Genomic DNA, 27,638 nt, shown 5'->3' on the forward strand with positions numbered 1-27,638 from the left:
CAACCTCCGCTAATTTCAAGTTGCCGCCGCTCATACCTCACCTGTCTTTCAACAACATCTTTGCCTCTTTACTTCCGCCTCGACTGACATCTCTGCCCAAACTCTTTGCCTTTACAAATGTCTGCTTGTGTCTGTGTATGTGCGGATGGATATGTGTGTGTGCGCGCACGCGAGTGTATACCTGTCCTTTTTTCCCCCTAAGGTAAGTCTTTCCGCTCCCGGGATTGGAATGACTCCTTACCTTCTCCCTTAAAACCCACAACCTTTCGTCTTTCCCTCTCCTTCCCTCTTTCCTGATGAAGCAACCGTTGGTTGCGAAAGCTTGAATTTTGTGTGTGTGTCTATCGACCTGCCAGCGCTTTTGTTTGGTGGGTCACATCATCTTTGTTTTTGGATATATATATTTTGCAATTAAATTGTTCAGATGGCTCTGAGCACTATGGGACTTAACATCTGAGGTCATCAGTCCCCTAGAACTTCGAACTACTTAAACCTAACTAACCTAAGGACATCACACACATCCATGCCCGAGGCAGGATTCGAACCTGCAACCGTAGTGGTCGCGCGGTTCCAGACTGAAGCACCTAGAACCGCTAGGCCACCAGCAGCCGGCATTTTGCAGTTAAAACCATGGTCTTTCTAATGAACCCAGTTTGGAAAGTTTAGACAGTTTTTATCTTTTTAGTAAAATCTTCAACTTTGCACTTAATTTATTCAGTATTGGAAAGTGATACATAAATGAAACTTTATGTTTGAGAGCTTTTGTTATGTTACTACAAGCCAAGTCTCACATTTGTCATACACCTAGTTTCCGAGATATAAGAAGTCGAACTTTGAAATTTTTTCAGGCAATTTTGCTAAAAATGTACTGGCTGAATATGGCTCATAAAATTTTCATTGTTATTCTTAAGAATATGCATAAAGTTATCTGTTGAGAGAGTAATGAGCTATGTTGTAAGAATCTTTGCTTTGCTCTCCGAGCTGTTTACATCAAGTTCAGTTATACAAGTAGTTGTATTTGAGAGTTCGGAGTTTATATAATTTCTAGGGGAGAAAGGACATCTGTGGATAATTGTAAAGATGTAAGTTTATATATTTGTCAATTAGAATACATATAATATTGAAAAATCTGTTTGTGACACTTACGGCCCAAACGCATTATTGGTAGCATAGAGTAAAACATTCATCATAACCTAACTTTCGTACTAAAATATATCTTTTCTTTTCAGCTGTGTTAGTACAATGAATGTAAAAAAACTTTTACTCTACCACAATAAGAGTTATTGAGGATGGAAATGTTAGTGAAGACCCAGATATGTCAAATGATGAAACATTTTCTGCAGAACAATATCAGATAGTGATGATGATGGTGTCAGATCTAAGAGCTATAATATAACAAAGAAAAGAACTGTGATGCCAGAATCGGAATCAGAGTCAAAAGATTACAAGTGAGATGAGACTTACTGCCGAGTTAACCCTGATGATAATTGTGTTGCAGATAGGGTTATAGCAAAGCAACAAATTTCAAAACTTCCTACTAAGGTGGAAAAACCTATAATACAGTGGAAAGTAGGACACTGGATTAGAAAAGAAGAAAAGATAAAATTCACCAGTAATACTAATCTTACTGAGGGAATATTGGATCTTGACACTCCTGCGGAATATTTTCAGTATTTCTTTACTGAAGACATACTGCATTACATAACCAAACAAAGTAACTTGTATTTTGTACAATGCCAACCCAATAAAAGTGTAAATGTTGATGTAGAAGAAATGGAACAATTTACTGGTGCAACCATGCCTATGTCCATTATTCAACTCCCAGCAATAGGGTATTACTGGCCTCAACATCTGGGCCACCCTGCTGTTTAAGTGACATAATGAGCTGCAACTGATGGGAAGACATAAAATGCTTCATACACTTCTGTGATAACAGTAATCTAGTCCCTGCTAGTGACCTCAACCATGACAAACTTTTCAAAATTCACCCACTGCTAGATCAGTTGCGTGAAAGACTGTTACAAGTACCGTGCCAGAAGAGCAATTTTTAGCTGTGAATGAACAGATTATTCCAATGAAGTGCAGATCTTCACTATAACAATACAGTCCTAGTAAACCACATAAATGGGAGTTCAAAGCTTTTGTACTTAGTGGGGTGTAAGGATTCAGCTACGATTATGAAATTTTTGCTGGAGCTCAGCATAATGTTATAACACCTGGTGCTGTAGAACTAGGAGCAATGTTGTTGTGCACCTCACACAAACAGTCCCACAACACGTGAACCACAAGTCTCTTTTTTTTTTTTCAATTGGTTCACTAGTATACCTTTGGAAGTGTATTTGCATAAGGAAGGAATACACTCATAATGAACAGTCCACACCAATCAAGTACCTGGTTGCATTTTTCCTAAAGAGGCAAAGATGAAGAAGAATGGCCAAGGTAGCATGAAGGAAAAGGTAGCAACAGTAGATGGTATACAATTCCCAGTAGTATCCTGATTTAACAACAGAGTAGTCAACAATTTGTCCACATATGTTGGATCCAAGCCAGAAGGTAAAAATAAGAGGCTTTTCAGAAAGGAAAAGAAATACAAAATGATACCTTGTCCGCGCTCTGTGATGATCAACAACGACTACATGCCTAGTGTCGATCTGTTAAGATTCTATGCTTGGATATTACAGAATTCAAATCAGATCCAAATAATGGTACCTGGAAATATTCTTCCATCGAACTGATCTAGCTTGTGTTAATAGCTGGCTACTATGGAGAAGGAGAAATACAGACTACATGCCCCTAGTGGATTTCAAGGTAGCAGTTGCAGATGCAGATGCCCTCTGCAAAAAGGGCAAAACATTATCCAAGAAACAAGGTAGGTCAAGCAACGAAGTCCAAAAACAGCTGGACAGTAAGAAGTAGGAAGGTCCTGTGTCAGATCTTCCACAGCGTCAGGTACAACAGGGGGGCATAGATCACATGCCAGTCTGGCTCGAAAACCGTGGTTGATGCAAGTATCCATATTGCAATGGAAAATCCTACATAGCATGTCTTAGTGCAGTGCATCTTTATGTTTGAATATGGAGAGAAAATGTTTCATGAAATTTCATAAGGAATAGACCAAATGATAAATAATTTTGTTTGATTTCTGATAAACATGTACATTAATCAACATAAAGTGTAATTATTTAAAAAATAAACTTAGTTCTGCTAATGTATGTTTATATCTTCTTGGATATAATAGAGGGAAACATTCCACGTGGGAAAAATATATCTAAAAACAAAGATGACGTGACTTACCAAACAAAAGTGCTGGCAGGTCGATAGACACACAAACAAACACAAACATACACACAAAATTCAAGCTTTCGCAACCAACAGTTGCTTCGTCAGGAAAGAGGGAAGGAGAGGGAAAGACGAAAGGATGTGGGTTTTAGGGGAGAGGGTAAGGAGTCATTCCAATCCCAGGAGTGGGATTGGTATGACTCCTTACCCTCTCCCTTAAAACCCACATCCTTTCGTCTTTCCCTCTCTTCCCTCTTTCCTGACGAAGCAACCGTTGGTTGCGAAAGCTTGAATTTTGTGTGTATGTTTGTGTTTGTTTGTGTGTCTATCGACCTGCCAGCACTTTCGTTTGGTAAGTCACATCATCTTTGTTTTTAGATATATTTATATCTTCTTGTATATTTTCGAAGAGTTTTCTCATCCAGCCTGAAACTAGTACCACAAAATGTTAGCCGTAACTGCATATATGCCACATATGGCCCAAATACTTAAATCAAAGCTAATGGACTACACATAAGAGATATAATTTTTTAAGTATTTTTCCGGACATCAGGACACTGAAATTAACATGTGACATTTTTTTGCAACAATAAAAAAATTCATGCATTAATTTCATAAAAATTTGAAGACTGCTGATATGAAAAATCTTTAATACCAAGCACTCAATACAGTACACACCAATTTCTATCACTAACCATATCTAATTTCATCTCATAGCATCATAAAGTAAGTCAATGCAATTTTTAGCAACATTCAAGAAACTGTATGATTTCATTCAGTTAGAAACATTACCTACAAAGTATTGAAACTTTGGTAAGTGTGATTTGCTCTTGTTTCTGTTTTGGTCTTCAGTTCTAAGCCTGGTCTGATGCAGCTCTCTGTACTACCCTATCTTGTGCAAGCTGCTTCATTACAAATCAAATCCAGTCAATATGTTATGATTATAATATGCATTTTAATCATCAGCTGTTTATTTGTCCCATTAGTAAGCGTTCATCTTGTTTTTCCTGTGATGTCTGTCTATTTGGCACGAGATATGACTGGCAGTATTCTAAGACAAATTACGTCGGGTGTTTGTGCTATTTCACTGGATAATTTCAATATCGTTCAGCTTCAAAGGAATAAGGGATGCTTTTAACTAATATGTTGTACCTTACATCCTGGATGATGGTTAATAACCACAACCGATAGATGACTAATGGGACAAATAAACAGTTGATGGTTAAAATGCATATTATAAAATACTTTATGGCTGTTGAGCTTCACCTTATGGAAACATTACAAATATGTTATGAAGTTTGACCTTCACTGGAATAACAGGGCTGTCATAAAATTGAGAGTGTCATTTGTGTGGAGGATTCCCATGTGTTTTAGGTCTTCATTACTAAGAAATTAAAAGCATTCCTCCACCATCTGTCAGCCATAAATCAGATCATACATACTACTAACAAGTGCAAAATCGCTCACTCATCTTTCAAATTATCATCACATTTTTCGGATTCCTAATGGACTCATTTTCATACAAACAATTACTATAGTAATAACACTATCTACAATACTTTAAGAAGATGGGACCTGGATAACCTGAAAAAAGCAGAGGTTTTAGAAATTTTCAGGGAGAGCATAAGGGAACAACTGACAGGAATGGGGGAAACAAATACAGTAGAAGAAGAATGGGTAGCTTTGAGGGATGAAATAGTGAAGGCAGCAGAGGATCAAGTAGGTAAAAAGATGAGAGCTAGTAGAAATCCTTGGGTAACAGAAGAGATACTGAATTTAATTGATGAAAGGAGAAAATACAAAAATGCAGTAAATGAAGCAGGCAAAAATGAATACAAACGTCTCAAAAATGAGATCGACAGGAAGTGCAAAATGGCTAAGCAGGGATGGCTAGAGGACAAATGTAAGGGTGTAGAGGCTTATCTCATGAGGGGTAAGATAGATACTGCCTACAGGAAAATTAAAGAAACCTTTGGAGAAAAGAAGAACCACTTGCATGAATATCAAGAGCTCAGATGGAAACCCAGTTCTAAGTAAAGAAGGGAAAGCAGAACGGGTGGAAGGAGTATATAGAGTGTCTATACAGGGGCGATGTTCTTGAGGACAATATTATGGAAATGGAAGAGGATGTAGATGAAGATGAAATGGGAGATACGATATTGTGTGAAAAGTTTGACAGAGCACTGAAAGACCTAAGTCGAAAGACGGCCCCAGGAGTAAACAGCATTCCATTAGAACTACTGACAGCCTTGGGAGAGCCAGTCCTGACAAAACTCTACCATTTGGTGAGCAAGAGGTATGTGAGAGGCAAAATACCCTCAGACTTCAAGAAGAATATAGTAATTCCAATCCCAAAGAAAGCAGATGTTGACAGATGTGAAAATTACCGAACTATCAGTTTAATAAGTCACAGCTGCAAAATACTAACACAAATTCTTTACAGACGAATGGAAAAACTGGTAGAAGCCAACCTCGGGAAAGATCAGCTTAGATTCTGTAGAAATGTTGGAACACGTGAGGCAATACTGACCCTACCACTTATCTTAGAAGAAAGATTAAGGAAAGGCAAACCTACATTTCTAGCATTTGTAGACTTAGAGAAAGCTTTTGACAATGTTGACTGGAATACTCTCTTTCAAATTCTGAAGGTGGCAGGGGTAAAATACAGGGAGCGAAAGGCTTTTTACAATTTGTATAGAAAGCAGATGGCAGTTATAAGAGTCAGGGACATGAAAGGGAAGCAGTTGTTGGGAAGGGAGTAAGACAGGGTTGTAGTCTCTCCCCGATGTTATTCAATCTGTATATTGAGCAAGCAGAAAAGGAAACAAAAGAAAAATTCGGAGTAGGTATTAAAATCCATGGAGAAGAAATAAAAACGTTGAGGTTCGCCGATGACATTGTAATTCTGTCAGACACAGCAAAGGACTTGGAAGAGCAGTTGAACGGAATGGACAGTGTCTTGAAAGGAGGGTATGAGATGAACATCAACAAAAGCAAAACGAGGATAATGGAATGTAATCGAATTAAGTTGGGTGATGCTGAGGGAATTAGATTAGGAAATGAGACACTCAAAGTAGTAAAGGAGTTTTGCTATTTGGGGAGCAAAATAACTGATGATGGTCGAAGTAGAGAGGATATAAAATGTAGACTGGCAATGGCAAGGAAAGCGTTTCTGAAGAGAAATTTGTTAACATCGAGTATTGCTTAAAGTGTCAGGAAGTCATTTCTGAAAGTATTTGTATGGAGTGGAGCCATGTATGGAAGTGAAACATGGACGATAAATAGTTTATACAAGAAGAGAATAGAAGCTTTCGAAATGCTGAAGATTAGATGGGTAGATCACATAACTAATGAGGAGGTATTGAATAGAATTGGGGAGGTAGGACATGTTCTGAGGCATGAAGGGATCACCAATTTAGTACTGGAGGGCAGTGTGGAGGGTAAAAATCATAGAGGGAGACCAAAAGATGAATACACTAAGCAGATTCAGAAGGATGTAGGCTGCAGTACGTACTGAGAGATGAAGAAGCTTGCACAGGATAGAGTAGCATGGAGAGCTGCTTCAAACCAGTCTCAGGACTGAAGACCCCAACAACAACAACACTAATACAATTACTTTTTAAAGGGTGGGTGACGTACTCAATACTGCAGCTAATAAAAAGTTATCAGCATAAATTAAATATTTAATTCACTGAATTTACAATTTTTGAAGATGTTAACCTACCTGCACTCCAACACTTCTGATGGGTAGGAGTGTTGCAGCAAGATGTTGTTTACTTGAAACTTTACAAAGTTCAGATCTTTCATCATCACTAGTTACACTTTCAACTCTGTTGAGCAAAGCATGTTTCTGAAAGAAAGAAAAAATAATAAAAGCAACCTTACTTTCACATTTATAAATTTATACAAAAAACAACCACATTCATAAAAATTGTAGAAAAATCATATCAAATTATCTTCACACTTTTCTCCTAATCAATATTTGCTTTTACATTACTTTCACCAGAATGCTACAATATATTTACATACACACAACCAAATATTTTATTTTGTGCTACTTTTGTAAAAATTTGCAGTTTGAGAGAGTACCCATGTAGAAAATAGATTTTTGAAATGGAGAAAACCGCAACCAGTCAGTGTTAATAATGCTATTTATTTATAAATGAAAAAAAAAAATATTTTATAAATAAATAATTTCTGTCAAACGTACACAATATTGTGTTTTTCATTATTATAAATATGTTGTTTTACCAAGAAGCAAAGAACGAATCAGTTAACATGCTATTTATTTACACAAATAGCACCATTACCGTTTGCAAACTGGCAGGGCCATCTTCAGAGCGCTGTTCACGTTCATAATAAATTTGATGTTTACATTATGTTCTGGCTGTTTTCCACCCTTTGTGGTGAAAATTCATAGAAGTGATGGCACCCCATACCAAAAAACAATACAAGAAGAAAAACAATACGAGAAATGGCCTATTAATTGTGATCATATCTAATAACAAATTAAAACAATGTAAGAGATCTGTTTACACCGTTTTCATTCGTTATTAGTTACAGCTACAGTTAAATAAGCCACTTTTCAAATCACTTTCTGCGGTAAGTAAGTAAAGTCTTATGGCGTGAATGGCTGGGAGACCCTAAGGGGGAGGTGGAACTGTCTAGCCAAACCCCCAGGCACCTTTCCTCTGCGAAGTATTAGAGTTGTGTGGGTAAGTGTATCTGTTAAGTATAGGTGACTGTAATGTTTGTGTGTGGAGTGCAACATCATGTTCATGTTCCAGTAAGACACCTTCACCCCATGGAATTTTCGTCACAAGGGTTGCAGAACAGCCAACAAGTAATGTTTACAGTGACAAATCTAACATAAAAGTGAACAAACAAATGAAGGCGAACCTGTCAGTTTGAAACTGGTAATGGCACTATGTGTGCAAATAAACAGCATTATCAACAATGGCTGGTTCCTGTTCTCTTCTTTTCAAGCACTATATTTTGTATTTGTCATGGTTAAGAGCCTCACTTTTCCAGATGGTGCAAACACAATTTTAGAAGTTACTGCTTGTTAATATGGAGCGACCATAGTGTTTATGTTGCCATCAAAATAAGATCAGAGCTAGTGTTTTATTCAGTGTTTGTGCAAGTTAACAATATCACATTACTTGTCTAAAAATGATGCATATCAATGGTTTGTCAATTAATGCAGAACAAATAAACAATTCTGAAAGATACGAAACTTCCTGACAGATTGAAACTGTGTGCCGGGCCGGGCCGGGACTTAAACTCAGGACATTTGCCTTTCATGGCCAAGTGCCCTACCAGCTGAGCTACACAAGCACGACTCACAATCCATCCTCACGAACAAAAGGTCACGAGTTGCGCTCAGGTAGCTCAGCTGGTAGAGCACTTGCCCATGAAAGGCAAAGGTTCCATGTTCAAGTCCCAATATGGCACGCCTTTTTAATCTGCCAGGCTATTTCACATTAGGGCACGTACCACTGCAAAGTGAAAAACTCATTCTGAACTTCCGAAAGGAGCTTTTGATCTCCATGTTAAGATCTCTTTTGAGAGGCATGTGGAAATTAAGATGTCTGCTCAGATAAGGATAAATGTTTTTGAAAACAATCTCTCAATGTTAATAATTTAATTTTCTAGTACATTTAAGTGATTTGCAAATTATTGGAATATCAATGCTACAAATAATTTTGTTGACTACTTAGGTAGTTTTGCGAATCTGGTGTCAAACATCATAATGTACAAAACAACATTCCCCAGTTGAACACTGTTGCGCACACATGCGCACGCGCACACGCACACACAACCACACGAGCGCTTGTGCCACACTTCAGTCAACTACAGGTGAGTGGTTGCCTCTCCTTTATTTTAAGTATGATTCCATCCAGTAATTTCCATTGCTGCTATTAATTATTGATTGTATTTCTCCAAAAAGCATGTGCCATTGGAGCAGACAACTCTGTGAACTTTTGAATATGAGCTTTATCATTTTTCGATTATAACTGGATGGCTTTGAAGTATTAGGATACAAACGATCTAACTGAATGTGACGAAAGTAATTTGCTGTAGTTGTAGGTTTTCATGCTTTAGTGACATTGTGGCTGCTACAAATGACGATTCATAAGCATCTCTGACGTATCTAAAGCATCTGCACTCACTTCACTTACTGCTAAATTCTGCGTTTTGTCAAAAGATAATTTTTTGGCTACACTAGTAACTGTACTAAATCAGATATCATCATCATCATCATCAGTGATGGCATGATTCAGGAGTAAGAGCCCATGCCACTAATTTCACAACTCAACATAGTCACAAGCAATTGCTAAGTATTGTAAATTAATACAACACATGAGTGGCTTGCATTCTTGTTTCCTTTTCCCCAATCCCTCTATTACTAGTGTGCTTTCTTGCACATGCAAAAAATGATGAAAGCTACTTCAACATATTATATGGAACCACTTATAGCATAGGTTTTTCACACAGTGCACTCTCTATGGTTTAAGTTGCTAACTCACCATATTATAGCCTAAACTAACTAATAATCAAGCTGCATAAAGGATCATTTTCAAGCAGAAATGAAACAAAATCTACATCTATTGAAATGAAATCTAAAATACTTTCTCTTACACGCCAGTGAACAAATGGGAATGAAATGTGTGGGCTTCACTAAACCTAGGAATGCATTTTTAATCGTCTTCATAAAGTAATGATCAATAGTAAACATAAAAACATCAATACCACAAAATCAGGAAATACAGACAATAGATAAATGAAACCTATCAGCAAATTATGCAAGGTTAATCATATCCTCATATTGAAAAATCTGTAGAACACCAACAACAAAAATTGCTAAGAACTTTTTATGAAGGCAAAAACAGAGTGGAAAGTGTCTTGAATTATGCAAACACTGGATTATGTAAAAAGGAGTGAGTTTTGTTAACACATCCAATTTCAAATAAACAGATCAATAATGAAGTATATATGAACTGTAATGAGAGAAATATTCAACAAATTGTAACCCATTATTAATCGAACAAAGTTGTGGACGAGTGTGTTGTTGCATTACTCACCCACTGTCAACAGCACTTAGGTCTTCAGTTAAGAGGTATTGTTAAGACGATCATGTGCCTCAAACTAAAATAGCAGCAATAAGGGGACTCTAAACACATCTGCTGCTTACCAAATCAAAAACTTAATAAAAACGTCATGTTTCCGTCAGTGGACTACATTCTGCCTCTGCTTCCTCTTCTTTCTTCTTTCATTTTTCTCATTTTCTCCTACATAAAACAATAAAGCAACAAAGCTCTTATTTCTCTCTCTCTCTCTCTCTCTCTCCTCTTTCCCTCCTGCCTGTGATACAACAAAACTGTTGCTTCAACCAATAATGTGTTGTGCATAGTCTTTTAAACTATTTTGGTGGGCTAATGCACTCAAGTACATATTGGACTGCATATTGTCACATTATTCTTGCCCAACAAACTTTATGTTACTTCCATGTTTGAATGGCCGAAAAGTCCACCGGATTATTTGAGCCCACTGGTGTTCTTGGCAACAGGAATGACAACAAAATACCTGCAACGAAGGCAATTACTATGCTTGTTAAATCTACTTTTTAGCCTAATCTCTCAATAAGAAAGATCAAATTTTAAGATTTTTAATCACTTGTAAATAAAAATTTATCCATCTCAATAGTGATTTTTAAGTTATGAATAAAAATCTAAATTCTGTTGTTCCATAATGGCTCCTGCAGTAGAGTCTCGAGAACACGTTTCAAGTTTCCAGCAGAGAGAAATCTGTAGAGAATACAATAACATCACATTTGAATGCACTATATGATTCTTAAGTAGATACCTTTTAAACAGAAGGGTGTAACAACTAGTAACTGACTTCACACCTCCATCATTTACTCTCCACTTTATCACAAGCGACTGACACTAAGCATGGAACACAGTTTTAGGTTGCAATCATTTAAGTGCTGCACATGGATCACTCAAATTAGGATAACAGTCCTCATAAATTAAAAGCAGCATGCCAAATCAGCCTCTGAAATGGATCTTAGCCGTTCTGGGATAATATATTAGGAGCAGAGCTATTTGAGAAAGTTTTATGTGCTGATTGACAGATTCACTCTACTTTTAAGACTATCCTATTCTGCTCTTTTGGTAACCACATGCTAATGATCCTCCTGGGGCAAGATGTGGTGGACACAGCATTTTCACAGGCTAGCTGTTGGCTATATAATGAAATTCAGACCAAATTGGGCCAAAATTAAATTTGTTTCAGATTAAAGCTGTTCTTATAACCAGTGGCTGATACAGTCCTCCTCTTTTCACAGGTCTTCCCTATTTCTTCCTGCTTTTACATCTTTTACTTTTCATTTTACTATCTTCTCTCATTAGTTCAATTTCCTTCACCTTCTTTAGCAATTACAGGTTTTGTATACTACTAAGCAAAAGTTCCACATAATTAAGAAATGTGGGCATATGAACGGTTACATAGAAAAGCAAAGTTCAATCTCAAAACATTTAGCAAACAACAGTATCCAAAAACATGTTAATCAGAATAGTTCTGAAACTGAAGATAGAAAAAAAAAGAACTCCACAGCAAGAAAACAGTTAATAGCAGATATGGTGGCAGCTGACTGGCCACAATTTCTTTTCCCGATGCATCCTATATATGCTCTATATGCTTCAGCTCAGCAGATATCACTGCCTCCCCCTTCCATTTTTTGAGATGAATGTTTTCAGCTGGGAGAAATCCACACACCAGAACTGCTCTCCATGGATGGAGCTTGTTGTTAACACAGAGGATGTCGAGCCAAAATGTGCATTTGAAAAGTCACATGTTGTTGTGATACCTAGTCTCTGTGGCTCTGAGTGCCAAAAATTATGACACTGACCACAAACAAAGATCTGATCATTTCTCGTTTTTGGTCTAAGCAGTCATGTTTTTACCATGCTGTTAAACAAGAAGTGATTAAGCATCTTTATATGTGAGTGTGAGATACTGTGAAATTAGTGGTCTTTAATATTCAAAATTGAGACTGTTGCTCTCGCATCCATGTGCTGAAATGGCAGACTTGAAACATTGCATACCAACTGCCGTGCCATGGTTATTGTTGCAGTTCCTGGCAATTTTTGTTAAGATGCGTGTGAAATGAGTGTGCCTTCCTTATTTGAACGTAGCTAACTTCCCGGTGTCTGATGCTGATGAAACTTGGCTGACAAGTTTGTTTGATGATGTAATATTCCTGAAAGGTGTGATACCTCTAGAAATACATGCCTTTACAAAATTGGCAGAAGTAACTAGTTCCACTTCTTTCACAGTTCGCTGCGCAAACTCTGCTACGTCTTGCAAGATATTTCTTTTTTCCACTTCCCACAATAATTCGAACAGTATGCACATTCATGTTCCCTGACAATCGACCAAGTGTATCCTTATCAGGTGCTTGCTTTGCATGTTGGAGTGCTTCGCTTTCCTCCACAGTTTCTGCACCAACTTGTTGATCACTTGTCCAGGGTCTTGCAACTTCTTTTCACAAATGTTTTATATTCTTTTCATATATCTGGGTTTAGGTTTCTGTACATTTTATACATGTTAAACGAAGCACAATTTATTAGAAAGAAAGCTACTTTCTTTGTCCATTTATTGGTTTTCTGCATTATCCCACAATACAAAAGATATTGATCAGCCCTGTCCAGATCTTTCATAAATTTATTGTACATCACAATGTTATGATTCACACATCCCTTTTATTTTTCCATATGTGAAGGAAAATGTCACCTTGTCTTCGAAATGTAATATCACCTTTCTTTAGAGGTTTTGCTTCTGCTTGTAGACATTGAGGGAGACCTCTACTATTTCAAATTGTACCACAAACTCTTGTTTTCCTTTCTAGAAGTGTATGGGCAATAGCCGTACTGTTGTAATAATTGTTTTGAAAAACGTGGTGCCACATGCCAAGGTGAGGTGAATGTATAGAGAGAATAGTATCTTTAAGCTTTTTCCTCCCACAGTGTATATTTCTAGACTGGATATTTATGCACTTAACACTTTTGCCAACGATACAAACAAGCAAATCACATCAGATTAGGTTTCCAGTATTGTGAGTCCAGAAACAAAGCTGCCCTGTCCGCAGTGTCATTGCTTCATCAAGAGGAAGCTCCTGTTCAGGTTTGTATACTGTTTGAAATATATCTTGGAGATACTTTAGCACAGGTTCAATTTTGTAGAGTGTTTTTCTAACCACTCTGTAATTAATTGTCATTGAAATGCCACGATTTCCATATCTGCTCAAATCGATTTTTGGTCATTAGCTTGCCAAAAATAGGTGTGTCTATTAGAGGATCTGTTAACCAAAAGCCCATCAAACAGTATTTTTTTATTTGCTCCGTTAAGATAGTCATGCCCAGAAATTTCTTCAGTTCAACAACAGTGATATTCATAAATTTGGGAGACTGGAGATTCATTATAACGGTTTTTGTTTTGTTCGTAATACAAGTTTGATTGTGCTGACATCTGACTGAACAATTCATCCCCTACAAATAATTCCACAGTGTCTATAATGCTATTGACTTCACTGGGAAGGGTTTTCACAACTGGAATTCCTCTAAACATTTCCAAAATAATGATCTTGTCCTTCTTCAGCCAACTTTTACTGTCAGAAGCTTTGTCCTCTCAATCGTTCATAATTATCTCACTTTGGTGATTATAGCCTTGTTGTTTTCCAGTAACACCATCCGAATCACTTGGAACATCAGAACAATTGTCCGCAAACAGTTCAGCAAGACATTCTCTCTCTGACAACTGTTTTCGTGACATACCACACGAGGCAACAACTACAGTACTGACTATAGTGTGGTACTGATTGTTGGTGGTAAAACAAAAGATAAAAATAAGTTCATACTGTTGTTCATTGCACTGAACCCTCCAGTTCATATATAACCTTTGTTAAATTGAAACAGTAACTGCTATGATGAACAGGTCTCAGAATATATGCAATGAACAAACACAGTTGGACCTGGAAACACACAAATCTACATAACTGTCATAGTATGGCTAATGACTGGCCAGCTGCAATATGGCTACCACACCATATTTATATATGATGATGCTACACAGATGTCAACACTACACAAATGCATGATTCTACAAATACGCACAACAAAAGATTTTATCACTGAAAAAGTCATCAGTATTGCATGTGATTTTGCAGGTCACTATCAACAGAAACCATTTTCCACCTGCACACAAGAACTAAAATGAGAAAATACAACTAATAAAAGCTAAAATTTTCAAAATCATAATCTCCCAGTCTATGTCCAACTGGTAAATTGATGGTACAGAATGAGGATCAACTGCCAACATGAGAGAGCACGACAGCACTCCACACTTACATCCATCATAATGCTTCCCCACATACAGGTCCCATTTCCCAAACTGGTCTCTTTCTTATAAGTTTCTTTGATTGTAACAGCTAACATATTTCCTCTAGAGCAGCGGCTCTCAAACTGTGGGGCACAACCTGCAGAGGTAGGGTGTGGGGTTGGGAGCGAATGGCATGCAAGGGGTGCATGGTATACTAAAAGAGGAAAAAATATTTCTTAGTAACAAACAATTATATTAATCTCTTCCTCCGAACAAACAAGGTGCCATTGATCTGTACTCAATTTCACCTGACGGTGTTATGCCAGACGCGGTCAGTGACAATGAAACTGCGGTTATATTTTTAGAGATTGGGGTGGCTGGATGACATTGGCCATCGGCAGAATCATCTGTTGTTGGTTGAACTGTGACTGTATCCTTAACTATCACACACTATGCAAGCTTTTGCTCAACCATCTCGACACCCCCTTACAGCATTTCAGACTTTGCAAGGCAAAGTATGCCTGCAATGTGAAGTGATCCCTGGTTAGTGCCAGGCTTGAAGACACAAGTCATCCAAGTCACCAGTGGCCCATCCACTGGAGGTGGGGACAGAGACAATCGAAAGATGGAAACAAGAACTAATGATGGAAACTATTTATTGCTAGGCTTCACAAAAACTGCAATCAATGGTAAAGAACATCTGCAGAGTGTAATTTGTTCAGCCATTTCAGCTGCTGATAGCCTAAAGTCTAAGAAGTTAGAGAGACATCTTGAAACCAAACAACCTGAATTAACACAAAGACAAAGCATTTTTTGTCAATAAACTGCACTGAAGTATGCACAGATGGAGCACATTCAATGACTGGATTTCATGGTGAATCACACATGAAACTTAAAGCTGTAGCTCAATACGGACACACTGTATGACACATCAGCAGATTCTGGCCGCTAAAGAACTTATCCCAACCATTCATGAAGTGCTCCTAACATTTAATATCACAATGGCAAAATCTATAAATTTAAGGCATTTTAAAGTATTATGTGAGAAGTTGGGTGCTAAACAAACTAAACTCCTGTTATTAGTAATAATCAACGGCTTTCAATTGATAAAGAACTAAAAAGAATGTTTGAACCGAGGACTGACGTATTGTATTTCTTAAAGGAGGAGAGTCGCACACTGCCAGAGTGTTTCAAGCAAGGGTGATTTTCTACTGAAAATGGCTTACCTCACTAACATTTTTGAGAAAATAAATATTCTTAACACTTCACTTCAAGGTAATCAGGCAACTGTACTATCTTGGTATGAAAAAGTAAAGGCATTCATAAAGAAATTAGAGTAGTGGCAAAACAATATGTAAAATGGCATGTTAAACATGTTCCCTGATTCAGTGTCCTGTTGGAGGACACAGGGAATCCAATACTTCCATAAGTGAGAAAAGCCTGCCTTTGTTCTTTATTTTCATTGTAGTCATGCACGTAGTTTTGGTTTCTGTTGCATAAAAGCTTTCTAAATTGAATTTAGAGAAACAGATAAGCCAAATAAAATACAAAAAATTACTATTTTTCTTAATAAAATGGTCTGGGGTGGGGCTGACACTATTTTTCCTTGTGGAGGGGGTGGCAGGGCAGAAGAAAAATGTTTGAGAACCAGTACTCTAGAGAAATGTGTGAAAAGAATGCTCTGCAGACTTTTGGAATTTATTTGTAAAAAGTACATTCCTTCCCTATTCATAGACTGTTTATGTTACTGACATCAAAATAAAAATGCCCGTCTCTGTAACAGCCACGAGTGGGTCCCATTCCGTCAGATGTCTGCATACAGAGGAATTGTTCAAGGCCTCTTCTTTCGAAAACAAACTCCCGAGGCAATTGTAATCTTTTAAGAAAATCATGCTACATACATAACTAGATTCTGTTGTGGAGTTACAAAGAGGTGACTAAAGTCACGGCATATCTCCTAATATACCTTGTGTACAAAATATTACTGCCCTCTGTGTATGTGCATATCACTATCACACAACTTTATCACCTCAGTGTAAGGCCAGGATGCAAGTCGTAGGCAGCAACTTGATGTGGCATGGGCTCCAGAAGCTGTTGGCAGTCCCTTGCAGAAATATTGAGCCACACTGCCTCTATAGCTGTCCATAACTCCAGAAGTGTTGCCGGTGCAGGATTTTGTGCACAAAGTGACCCTTTGATTATATCCCATAAATGTTCAATGGCATTCATGTTGGGCAATCTGGATGGTCAAACCATTCACTCGTAATTGTCCAGCTCTTACCATCTGAAATCGGTCTCATCTGACCAGGCTATGGTTTTCCAGTCATCCAGGGTACAACCGATATAGTCATCTGCCCAGGAGAGGTGCTGCAGGTGATGTTATGCTGTTAGCAAAGGCACTTGTGTTTGCCACCTGCTGCCACAGCCCATTAACACCAATTTTGCTGGGCTGTCCTAATGGATACATTCATCATACATCTCATACTGATTTCTGTGTTTATTTCATGCAGTGTTGCTTGTCTGTTAGCACTGACAACTCTACCAAACACCGCTGCTCTTGGTTGTCAAGTGATGTGTCAGTCACTGCACTGTCTGTGAAGAGAGGTAATGTCTGAAATTTGGTATTCTTGGCATATTCTTGACACTGTGGATCTCAGAATACTGAATTCTTTAATGATTTCGAAACTGGAATATCCCACGTGTCTAGCTCCAACTACCATTCTGAGTTCAAAGTCTTATTTCCTGTTGTGCAGTCATAATGATGTAGGAAACCTTTTCACATGAATCACCAAAGTACCAATGACAGCTCCGCCAGTGCACTGCGCTTTTATATCTTGCATAATCGGTATTACCGCCATTTATATATGGGCTTATCACTATGCCATGACTTTGTCACTTCAGTGTAAGACCAGATAATCTTGCAGAGTAGTTAGTGTCAGAAAATTTCAACACTAACCTCTTAGTAGTAAGTTGTAAGAGGCATCAGAAGATTTCATTAGGTGCACACCAAATCAATAAACATGACAAGCATTACAGATCTAAGTAAATACTTTTCTTTATTTCTTAGCTCACATGCCTATTCAAAACAGGGAATATTATTTCACAAAATTTTGGAAAACTACCACATGTCTGTAGCTTGCCACAATAATATTTTGGTACAGTGCTTTTGAATATCTGAGGTATGAGATGCAACCATAAATGAACTGGTTTTATAAATGCAAGTAGTACCTATATTCCTGTAGATCTGAATCCTTTGTACATATTTTCCACAGTCCATGTTACATTTTCCAGTAAGCAAGTTCAGACTAGTGATGCAGACCCACTTAATGTATCAATACAAACAAACAAGTAATTCAAATAATCAAAAATTTAATAACTGATGGATCAGGAATGATAAACTAAGATCTAACCGGAAGTGCTTGTATGAAGAAAGGTAAGCAGAAAAAGAAAATTCTATAAAACTAAATAGTGTATTACAAGTTTAAGATAGCTCACCTTTTGTAACATTTGATCATATTCAGCTATTATTTTTACAAGAACCTGGGTTTCCGAGAAGTCTCGTTTCATGTATGCCTCTTCAGCACAAAGTATGCGAATAGCAAGGCCAGGACCAGGAAAGGGATGTCTCATTACCAAATCAACAGGAAGACCCAGTTCTTTTCCAAGAATGCGCACCTGTTAAACATTACACAACTAATAATATTCAAATACATTTTTGTGAGCTAGAAAAAAATTTAAAATGTCACAAGATTACATGAAAATATTACTTTGTTCTGGCCTTAAAAAGGCGATTCCTTGGCAGATTGTACTTGTTCATAACAATGGTAATTATAATTAACCAGCTGCAACAGCACGTAACCTATATCATCTTTTATAGTTCTACTTAGTGTTGTTCTAGAAATGTCGAGAAAGCGATAGTTTCCATCTTTCATGCTATATTCATAAAAAGAAAATAATTTAATATCCTATTGAAATCAAGGTCATCAAAAACAGAACACTAGGTCATACAGGAAAATTATATAATAAGAAATCTACTATAGAGCACTGATTGTGTCATGCTGGGTTGGGGGGGGGGGGGGGGGGGGGGGTTGGTTAATTTTTTTTTGTAGGCATGGGTGTACAGGGTTTTGAATTCTACTCTCCTGTACAATTCCAATGTTCTGATCGCCTCACTCTGTCTGTTCGCACATGCAGCATACAAATTTATTTTGCACAAAGGCTATACTAATAATATGACAGACGTAATACTCAAATTATATATTTAAAAAATTGAAGGCTTTTTCATACCACTATTCAAAGATCAGATGTTCAATGGTAACTGAGATTACCACATGATGTAAAGAAAAGTAATGTGATCAAATGATCTTTAACAATACATTCACTCTTGACAATAAGTACCACTGGCAATGGCTGTTCCAACACTAAGCCAAGAACATATACATATACGGCTTAGATATAATGATAAATATTATTTGATTTGCCTACAATCTCCTTATTAATTGACATACCCTGACCAATGATTGAAGCTCTTTTAGAGGATTCTATGATCAAGTATAGTGTTTAACAGAACTGTTAACTGAAATTAATTTCTTGCAACTCTTGTAAAAGTCAAAGTAATAGATTTAAAATGTTTGATGTCCAGTTGTCATTTTCTTTTTGCAGTACATTTTGTCAACTACTCTAGTTGCTTTCAGTGAATGTTGAGAGCAATTTTGTAACTCACTGTTTGGATTCCAAACAAATTGAACAAGTACACAATATCCACTGCCCTGGCAATCAGTCCTGGTGCTATTAAACAATAAAACAGTTAACAGAAATTCGGATCCAACAGAATAGCCATGGGGTGAAAACAAAGAAAAAAGGAATAAAGATTAAACAGGGAATATTAAACAGGATCAATCACTCGAATGAAATTAAAATGTCTACTACGTCGTGTGAAACAAAATCTAGGGCTCCGAAAAAGGGGGCGTACATCACATAACTTGCAAATGTGGAGGTTAAATGTTGGAAAGGTTCTAAGGATTACTGTACGAAGATGGTAACAATGCAAGCATCACACCCGATTCAAGTAATTAACTAAATCAGCTGTTGCTTAACACTGTCCCACGTGTGAGCATAAAACAATGTACGAAGATATCGGCAATGTGAAACACATGACAAATTTCTGAAATACTGAATTAAAAGACATAATTAAGATGAGAGCTATGAGTAATTCAATAAACAGTGACAGAATTAACTTTTAACAATGTAGGAAAAGACAGAGTGCTACTTATCGTGAAGAGAACACATCAAGTTGCAGACAGGCACAATTAAAAGACACTTCCATAAAACTTTCAGCCATAGCCTTCATCAGTAAAAAAGAGACACACACCATTCACACAAACAAGCAAGCACACCTCATGCACACACGACCACCACCTCCCACAGCTCGGGCCAGAATGCAACTATCACGTGGGATGCAAGCAGCAGTCTGGAGTGGGCGGGGAAGGGGAAGGGGAAGTGATAGTTATGTACACGTGGGGAGGAAGACAAACACTGTCTGGAAGATTGTGCAGGGAACAGAATGCCAACAAGCACACCATCAGGAGATTGTGGGGCAGGGAGGTAGGGAAAAAAGGAGCAAAAACAGAGAGGAGCAGGGAAAGATGGGCGGTTGCGTTGGCAGAAGGCTGCAAATAAACCTGCTGGGAGATGAGAATGGGGAGGAGATGATACAACAGAGGGGCTGGAAACTGTTGGATGGAGGGCTTGGGGACAGTATGTTACCATAGCTTGAAGTTTCGGTGGGAGGCACTGTCCCCAAGACCTACACCACAAACAGATCTCCCATACCATTTCCCCTCACTCCCAAGTACCAGCAACAAAGTGGTGTCGCCTTCATCACCCCCGACTGGAACAAATGAACCACACCCTTTGCCAGGTCTTTGATTGCCTATCACCATGCCTTGAAATAGAGGACATCCTACCTAAGATACTTCTCACTCCTAAACTGGCACTCTGTCACCCTCCCAACCTCCACAACACCCCAGTACATTCCTATGCCAGTCCCAATCCCAGCCCCTTGCCACAAGGATCATATCCCTGTGGAAGACCAAGGTGTAAAACCTGCACAGTTACCCACCCAGCACTTCCTATTCCAGTTCTGCCCCATCAGGGCTGGGCCACCTCTGAAAGAGTCTGTCTTTTAACAGCTATGCTGCTATCATTGCACAGCTTTTTATGTCAGTATGACTAACAACCACCTGCCCACCAGGATGAACAGCCACCACCAAACTGTGGCCAGGACCAAAGTAGACCACGACATGCAGCTGAACACAATACATTGATTTCAATGGCTGCTTCACTATCCAAGCCATCTGGATCCTTCCCTCCACCACCAGCTTTCTTGAACTGCACAGGTGGGAGGTATACTTACAACACAATCTCCACTCCCATAATTATCCCGACCTCAACCTATAGTAATATGCTGCCCCTACCCTCCATCCTACAGCTTCCATCCCCTCCCCCCTACTATCTCCTCCCCAGTCTTATTTCCCAACACGTTTATTTGCAGCCCTCTGCCAATGCATCCGTCCACCTTTCCTTGCTCCTCTCCTATTTTCCTCCAGTTTTCCCCCACCTGCCTGCCCAACAACTTCTTGATGCTGCACCTGTTGGCATTTTAGTCCCTGCACAATCCACCAGAGAGCATTCATCTCTCCCCCAACTGGAAAATACTATCCCTCCCCCTCACCGGCACCTCCAGACTGCTTCTAGCATTAAACGTAATAGCTGCATTCTGACCTGAGATACTGGAGTTTGCAGTTGTGTGCACATGAGGCGTGCTTGTGTGTGTGTGTGTGTGTGTGTGTGTGTGTGTGTGTGTGTGTGTGTGTGCGTGTGTGTGTGCGTGTGCGTGTGTGTGTGCGTGTGTGTTCACTGATGAAGGCTGTGGCCGAAAGCTTTATGTAAGTGTCTTTTAATCGTACCAATGTGCAACTTAACATTTCTCCTTTACGGTAAGCAGCAATCTCTTTTCCTACAGTGTTGACATTTCTACCTACAGTTAGCTTTTGTAATGTATGGAATTCAGCACCCTGTTTATTTAAACCACAGTTGTAAACTTCAATTCTCTCTCTCTCTCTCTCTCTCTCTCTCTCTCTGTCTATAAATAAATGCACGTCAAGAGATTATTAGTGAAAGGTTTTGTCTTTCGGCATTTCGTCGCCCCCCCCCCCCCCCCCCTTTCTTTTCATTCCCCTTCTATTGGGTTTGAATTTCTTTTTTTTAATCATCTTATGGCACCAAGACACAATTGATAGAGTGGTGCACAGTGTGTACTGTACAGTCTGGTTGCGTTCCAAACAGCAAGCAATGTAATTTGCACTTGACATCTGATAAAGACAACTGTTGAGGCGTGTGGCCAAGCGGTTCTGGCCAGTCTGGAACCGCGCGACTGCTACAGTCGCAGGTTTGAATCCTGCCTCAGGCATGGATGTGTGTGATGTCCTTAGGTTGGTTAGGTTTAAGTAGTTCTGAGTTCTAGGGGGCTGATGACCTCAGATGTTAAGTCCCATAGTGCTCAGAGCCATTTGAAATCAACTGTTGAAGCAAACATCTAAATAGGCGGCTCAAGGTCATGCTCGCTGCGTGATGTCTTCATAAGCAAAGCACTGTGATTTGTCCATTTGACAGCTTTGTGCCACATACACTGTAGCAGTGAAGGGATTGATACTACTGTATGTTCAGCACTCCCGTGTGGTATCATGTGTTCACATGAGGTTTCACTATTCCATGAAAAGGTGCACTGACCTGTTTTTAGTAGCGAGCATAAAGGGTGAAAAAGACACTTGAAAATGAACTAAAATGTCATATGAAACATGTTGTTGTTGTTGTGGTCTTCAGTCCTGCGACTGGTTTGATGCAGCTCTCCATGCTACTCTATCCTGTGCAAGCTTCTTCATCTCCCAGTACCTACTGCAGCCTACATCCTTCTGAATCTGCTTAGTGTATTCATCTCTTGGTCTCCCTCCACAATTTTTACCCTCCACTGCCCTTCAATACTAAATTGGTGATCCCTCGATGTCTCAGAACATATCCTACCAACCGATCCCTTCTTCTAGTCAAGTTGTGCCACAAGCTCCTCTTCTCCCCAATTCTATTCAATACCTCCTCATTAGTTATGTGATCTACCCATCTAACCTTCAGCATTCTTCTGTAGCACCACATTTCAAAAGCTTCTATTCTCTTCTCGTCTAAACTATTTATTGTCCACATTCTACTTCCATACATGGCTACCCTCCATACAAATACTTTCAGAAACAACTTCCTGACATTTAAATCTATACTCGATGTTAACAAATTTCTCGTCTTCAGAAAAGCTTTCCTTGCCATTGCCAGTCTACATTTTATATCCTCTCTACTTCAACCATCATCAGTTATTTTGCTCCCCAAGCAAAACTCCTCTACTACTTTCAGTGTCTCATTTCCTAATCTAATTCCCTCAGCATCACCCAACTTAATTCGACTACATTCCATTATCCTTGTTTTGCTTTTGTTGATGTTCATCTTATATCCTCCTTTCAAGACGCTATCAATTCCATTCAACTGCTCTTCCAAGTCCTTTGCTGTCTCTGACAGAATTACAATGTCATCGGCGAACCTCAAAGTTTTTATTTCTTCTCCATGGATTTTAATACCTACTCCGAATTTTTCTTTTGTTTCCTTTACTGCTTGCTCAATATACAGATTGAATAACATCGGGGAGAGGCTACAACCCTGTCTTCCTCCCTTCCCAACAACTGCTTCCCTTTCATGTCCCTCGACTCTTATAACTGCCATCTGGTTTCTGTACAAATTATAAATAGCCTTTCACTCCCTGTATTTTACCCTTGCCACCTTTAGAGTTTGAAAGAGAGTATTCCAGTCAACATTGTCAAAAGCTTTCTCTAAGTCTACAAATGCTAGAAACGTAGGTTTGCCTTTCGTTAATCTTTCTTCTAAGATAAGTCGTAAGGTCAGTATTGCCTCACGTGTTCCAGTATTTCTATGGAATCCAAACTGATCTTCCCTGAGGTCGGCTTCTACTAGTTTTTCCATTCGTCTGTAAAGAATTCGTGTTAGTATTTTGCAGCTGTGGCTTATTAAACTGATTGTTCGGTAATTTTCACATCTGTCAACACCTGCTTTCTTTGGGATTGGAATTATTATATTCTTCTTGAAGTCTGAGGGTATTTCGCCTGTTTCATACATCTTGCTCACCAGATGGTAGAGTTTTGTCAGGACTGGCTCTCCCAAAGCCGTCAGTAGTTCCAATGGAATGTTGTCTACTCCTGGGGCCTTGTTTCGACTCAGGTCTTTCAGTGCTCTGTCAAACTCTTCACGCAGTATCGTATCTCCCATTTCATCTTCATCTACATCCTCTTCCATTTCCATAATATTGTCCTCAAGTGCATCACCCTTGTATAAACCTTCTATATACTCCTTCCACCTTTCTGCTTTCCCTTCTTTGCTTAGAACTGGGTTTCCATCTGAGCTTTTTATGTTCATACAAGTGTTTCTCTTATCTCCAAAGGTCTCTTTAATTTTCCTGTTGGCAGTATCTATCTTACCCCTAGTGATATGTGCACCTCTACATCCTTACATTTGTCCTCTAGCCATACCTGCTTAGCCATTTTGCACTTCCCGTCGATCTCATTTTTGAGACGTTTGTATTCCTTTTTGCCTGCTTCATTTACTGCATTTTTATATTTTCTCCTTTCATCAATTAAATTCAATATTTCTTCTGTTACCCAAGGATTTCTAGTAGCCCTTGTCTTTTTACCTACTTGATCCTCTCCTGCCTTCACTACTTCATCTCTCAAAGCTACCCATTCTTCTTCTACTGTATTTCTTTCCCCCATTCCTGTCAATTGTTCCCTTATGCTCTGTACAACCTCTGGTTCTTTCAGTTTATCCAGGTCCCATCTCCTTAAATTCCCACCTTTTTGCAGTTTCTTCAGTTTTAATTTACAGGTCATAACCAATAGATTGTGGTCAGAGTCCACATCGACCCCTGGAAATGTCTTACAATTTAAAACCTGGTTCCTAAATCTCTGTCTTACCATTATATAATCTATCTGATACCTTTTAGTATCTCCAGGGTTCTTCCATGTATACAACCTTCTTTCATGATTCTTAAACCAAGTGTTAGCTATGATTAAGTTGTGCTCTGTGCAAAATTCTACCAGGCAGCTTCCTCTATCATTTCTTAGCCCCAATCCATATCCACTATCCTTCTCTCCCTTTTCCTACTACCGACTTCCAGTCACCCATGACTATTAAATTTTCGTCACCCTTCACTATCTGAATAATTTCTTTTATTTCATCATACATTTCTTCAATTTCTTCGTCATCTGCAGAGCTAGTTGGCATATAAACTTGTACTACTGTAGTAGGTGTGGGCTTCGTATCTATCGTGGCCACAATAATGCGTTCACTATGGTGTTTGTAGTAGCTTACCTGCATTCCTGTTTTCCTATTCATTATTAAACCTACTCCTGCATTACCCCTATTTGATTTTGTGTTTACAACCCTGTAGGCACCTGACCAGAAGTCTTGTTCCTCCTGCCACCGAACTTCACTAATTCCTACTATATCTAACTTTAACCTATTCATTTCCCTTTTTAAATTTTCTAACCTACCTGCCCGATTAAGCGATCTGACATTCCACGCTCCGATCCATAGAACGCCAGTTTTCTTTCTCCTGATAACGACATCCTCTTGAGTAGTCCCCACCCGGAGATCCGAATGGGGGACCATTTTACCTCCGGAATATTTTACGCAAGAGGACGCCATCATCATTTAATCATACAGTAAATCTGCATGCCCTCGGGAAAAATTAAGGCCGTAGTTTCTCCTTGCTTTCAGCCATTCGCAGTACCAGCACAGCAAGGCCGTTTTGGTTAATGTTACAAAGCCAGATCAGTCAATCATCCAGACTATTGCCCTTGCAACTACTGAAAAGGCTGCTGCCCCTCTTCAGGAACCACACGTTTGTCTGGCCTCTCAACAGATACCCCTCCGTTGTGGTTGCACCTACAGTACAGCTATCTGTATCGCTGAGGCACACAAGCCTCCCCACCAACAGCAAGGTCCATGGTTCATGGGGGGGAGGATATGAAACATATTGAAGCTTCTTTTTTTTTTTACATATTGAAGCTTTTTTTCTTTTACTGCTGTGGACAACAATGAAGAAACCAGGTATAATATATCTTTTGTGCAAATACATAAACTGATAGCAATACTTGTGGTATTTTGGAATCGACTGTATGCTGTATTAACAGCCCCATAACATCGGCAGAATCTCCAGATGTAACCACGTATTTTGACTTCCAAGAAAGGTATATAAATGAGAGCAGAAATATACACCATTTGAAAATTTTAACCGAACGTTAGTGCGCAGAATTGCAATATTTCATTATTATGGCAGAGGAAAGAAATCCAGTGGCTAGAAGAATACCAAATGATCTCTGGGAAAAAATTAATTATTCTGGCTGAGTGATCTTTGTTGTTCATCTGCTTAACTCACTTAATTTTCAATTCTGAAGGTGTAATGATGGACAAAATTTTTTAAGCAAATGCAGAGATATTGCAGCAGCAAGACTGAAGGTTTTGCATACAATGCACTTATTGGGTGCTGAGGAGAACAGGCCTGTAGTATCCTTACAAGGTGAGGCCACATTTGGATCATGCATTTACTTCCAACTTTGTACACTCTTAATAGTCCATTACCACAACACAATGTGGAAGTAATAAGGCAGACTACATAGGTGATTCTGAGATAATTGAAAGAGAAGTTTTACGTGTCAGTGATGTATCTGTACGTTGCAAACCTGAACACGGGCTGGCGGCAATCCATAATCGGTGGACCACTGGATCATGGGCTTCCTGCACCCCAACCCCTCCCCATTAGTCATATTATTTCATATATATTACATCTGAAAGGTAATGTGATGAAAAGATATGTGTATTTACATGAACTTTCTTTGAATTTCCAATGCTATTTGACTGTTAATTAATTTTTATTATTATAACAAATATTATGAGACTTTTATTTCTATAGACACATCAAAAACTTTATCAAGCACCTTCAAACTTGTACATATTTGGCTAACAACGAATGAGAAATTGCTTTCATGAAGCTGCTACTGAAGTATTTTTGATCATACATCACTGATTTTTAGCAGCGATATTTATGAAAATTTTGCATTATGTGTGGTTTGCATCTAAATTTTTGGAAGAAAGAGAAGTTTTTCCAAATGTCAATGGGTTTTGTTTTTCCTTAGAAATCTGAAGATTCCTTCTGCATGACAGCAAACTGCATTCATCTGATGTACTAGCTGTCATTTCAATTTTTGTTTTCTGTGTCTGTATGAAAAATATAATTGTGAAACTTGTAATGTTGTAAATTACTCTCATATTCTGGCATACTGTATATTATTATATGATTGAATCAAGTTATTTACACCTTTATTTATAGTCTTGAATTGGGTTTTCCAAGACTGTCCCTCGCCCTTAAAACTTGTGTCTGCAGATCAAAACATCCAGGTGCAAAAGAAGTTCTCTGTACCTGTCCCAACTTAAGGTATAAGAGATTTCGGAAATCACAACAGGGTTACATTTCCAGAAAAACTTCATGTGTTTGGTCATTTATTTGTTGATAATTATACATATACTAGTTGTGATTATAAAATTTAGCAAACAACCAAATGACATTGCAAAATCAATAAAAGTTCATGCAAATACATGTGTCTTTTCATCATATTACCTTTCAAATGTAACATACCGGTATATGAAACAACACAACTATTGTTGAGGAGGGGAAAAGAACACCCATGAGCAAGACTACTCAGCAATCCACATGACAACTGCCATCTCAAACTCAGGGTCATAATTTACTGGTACATCAAAGATGCGTAAAACTTCTCTTGTGATTTTCTCAAAATTACGTCAGTAGT

General features: G+C 38.5%; 1 protein-coding gene across 10 annotated transcripts in view; it reads right to left on the bottom strand.

Moving 5' to 3' along the window:
- The window catches only part of LOC124593758 (GMP synthase [glutamine-hydrolyzing]), a 179,963-nt gene that overhangs the window by 28,117 nt on the left and 124,208 nt on the right, over window positions 1–27,638 (bottom strand). For all 10 annotated transcript variants that reach the window (XM_047132103.1, XM_047132102.1, XM_047132104.1 and 7 more), the window contains 2 exons: window positions 18,157–18,336; window positions 7,004–7,129 (listed from right to left, as the gene is read on the bottom strand). In XM_047132103.1, coding sequence (XP_046988059.1) covers window positions 7,004–7,129; window positions 18,157–18,336 — 306 coding nt within the window. The remainder of the gene's footprint in view (window positions 1–7,003; window positions 7,130–18,156; window positions 18,337–27,638) is intronic.

Source organism: Schistocerca americana, chromosome 2 (assembly GCF_021461395.2).
Source record: "Schistocerca americana isolate TAMUIC-IGC-003095 chromosome 2, iqSchAmer2.1, whole genome shotgun sequence".
NCBI classification, from domain to species: domain Eukaryota; kingdom Metazoa; phylum Arthropoda; class Insecta; order Orthoptera; family Acrididae; genus Schistocerca; species Schistocerca americana.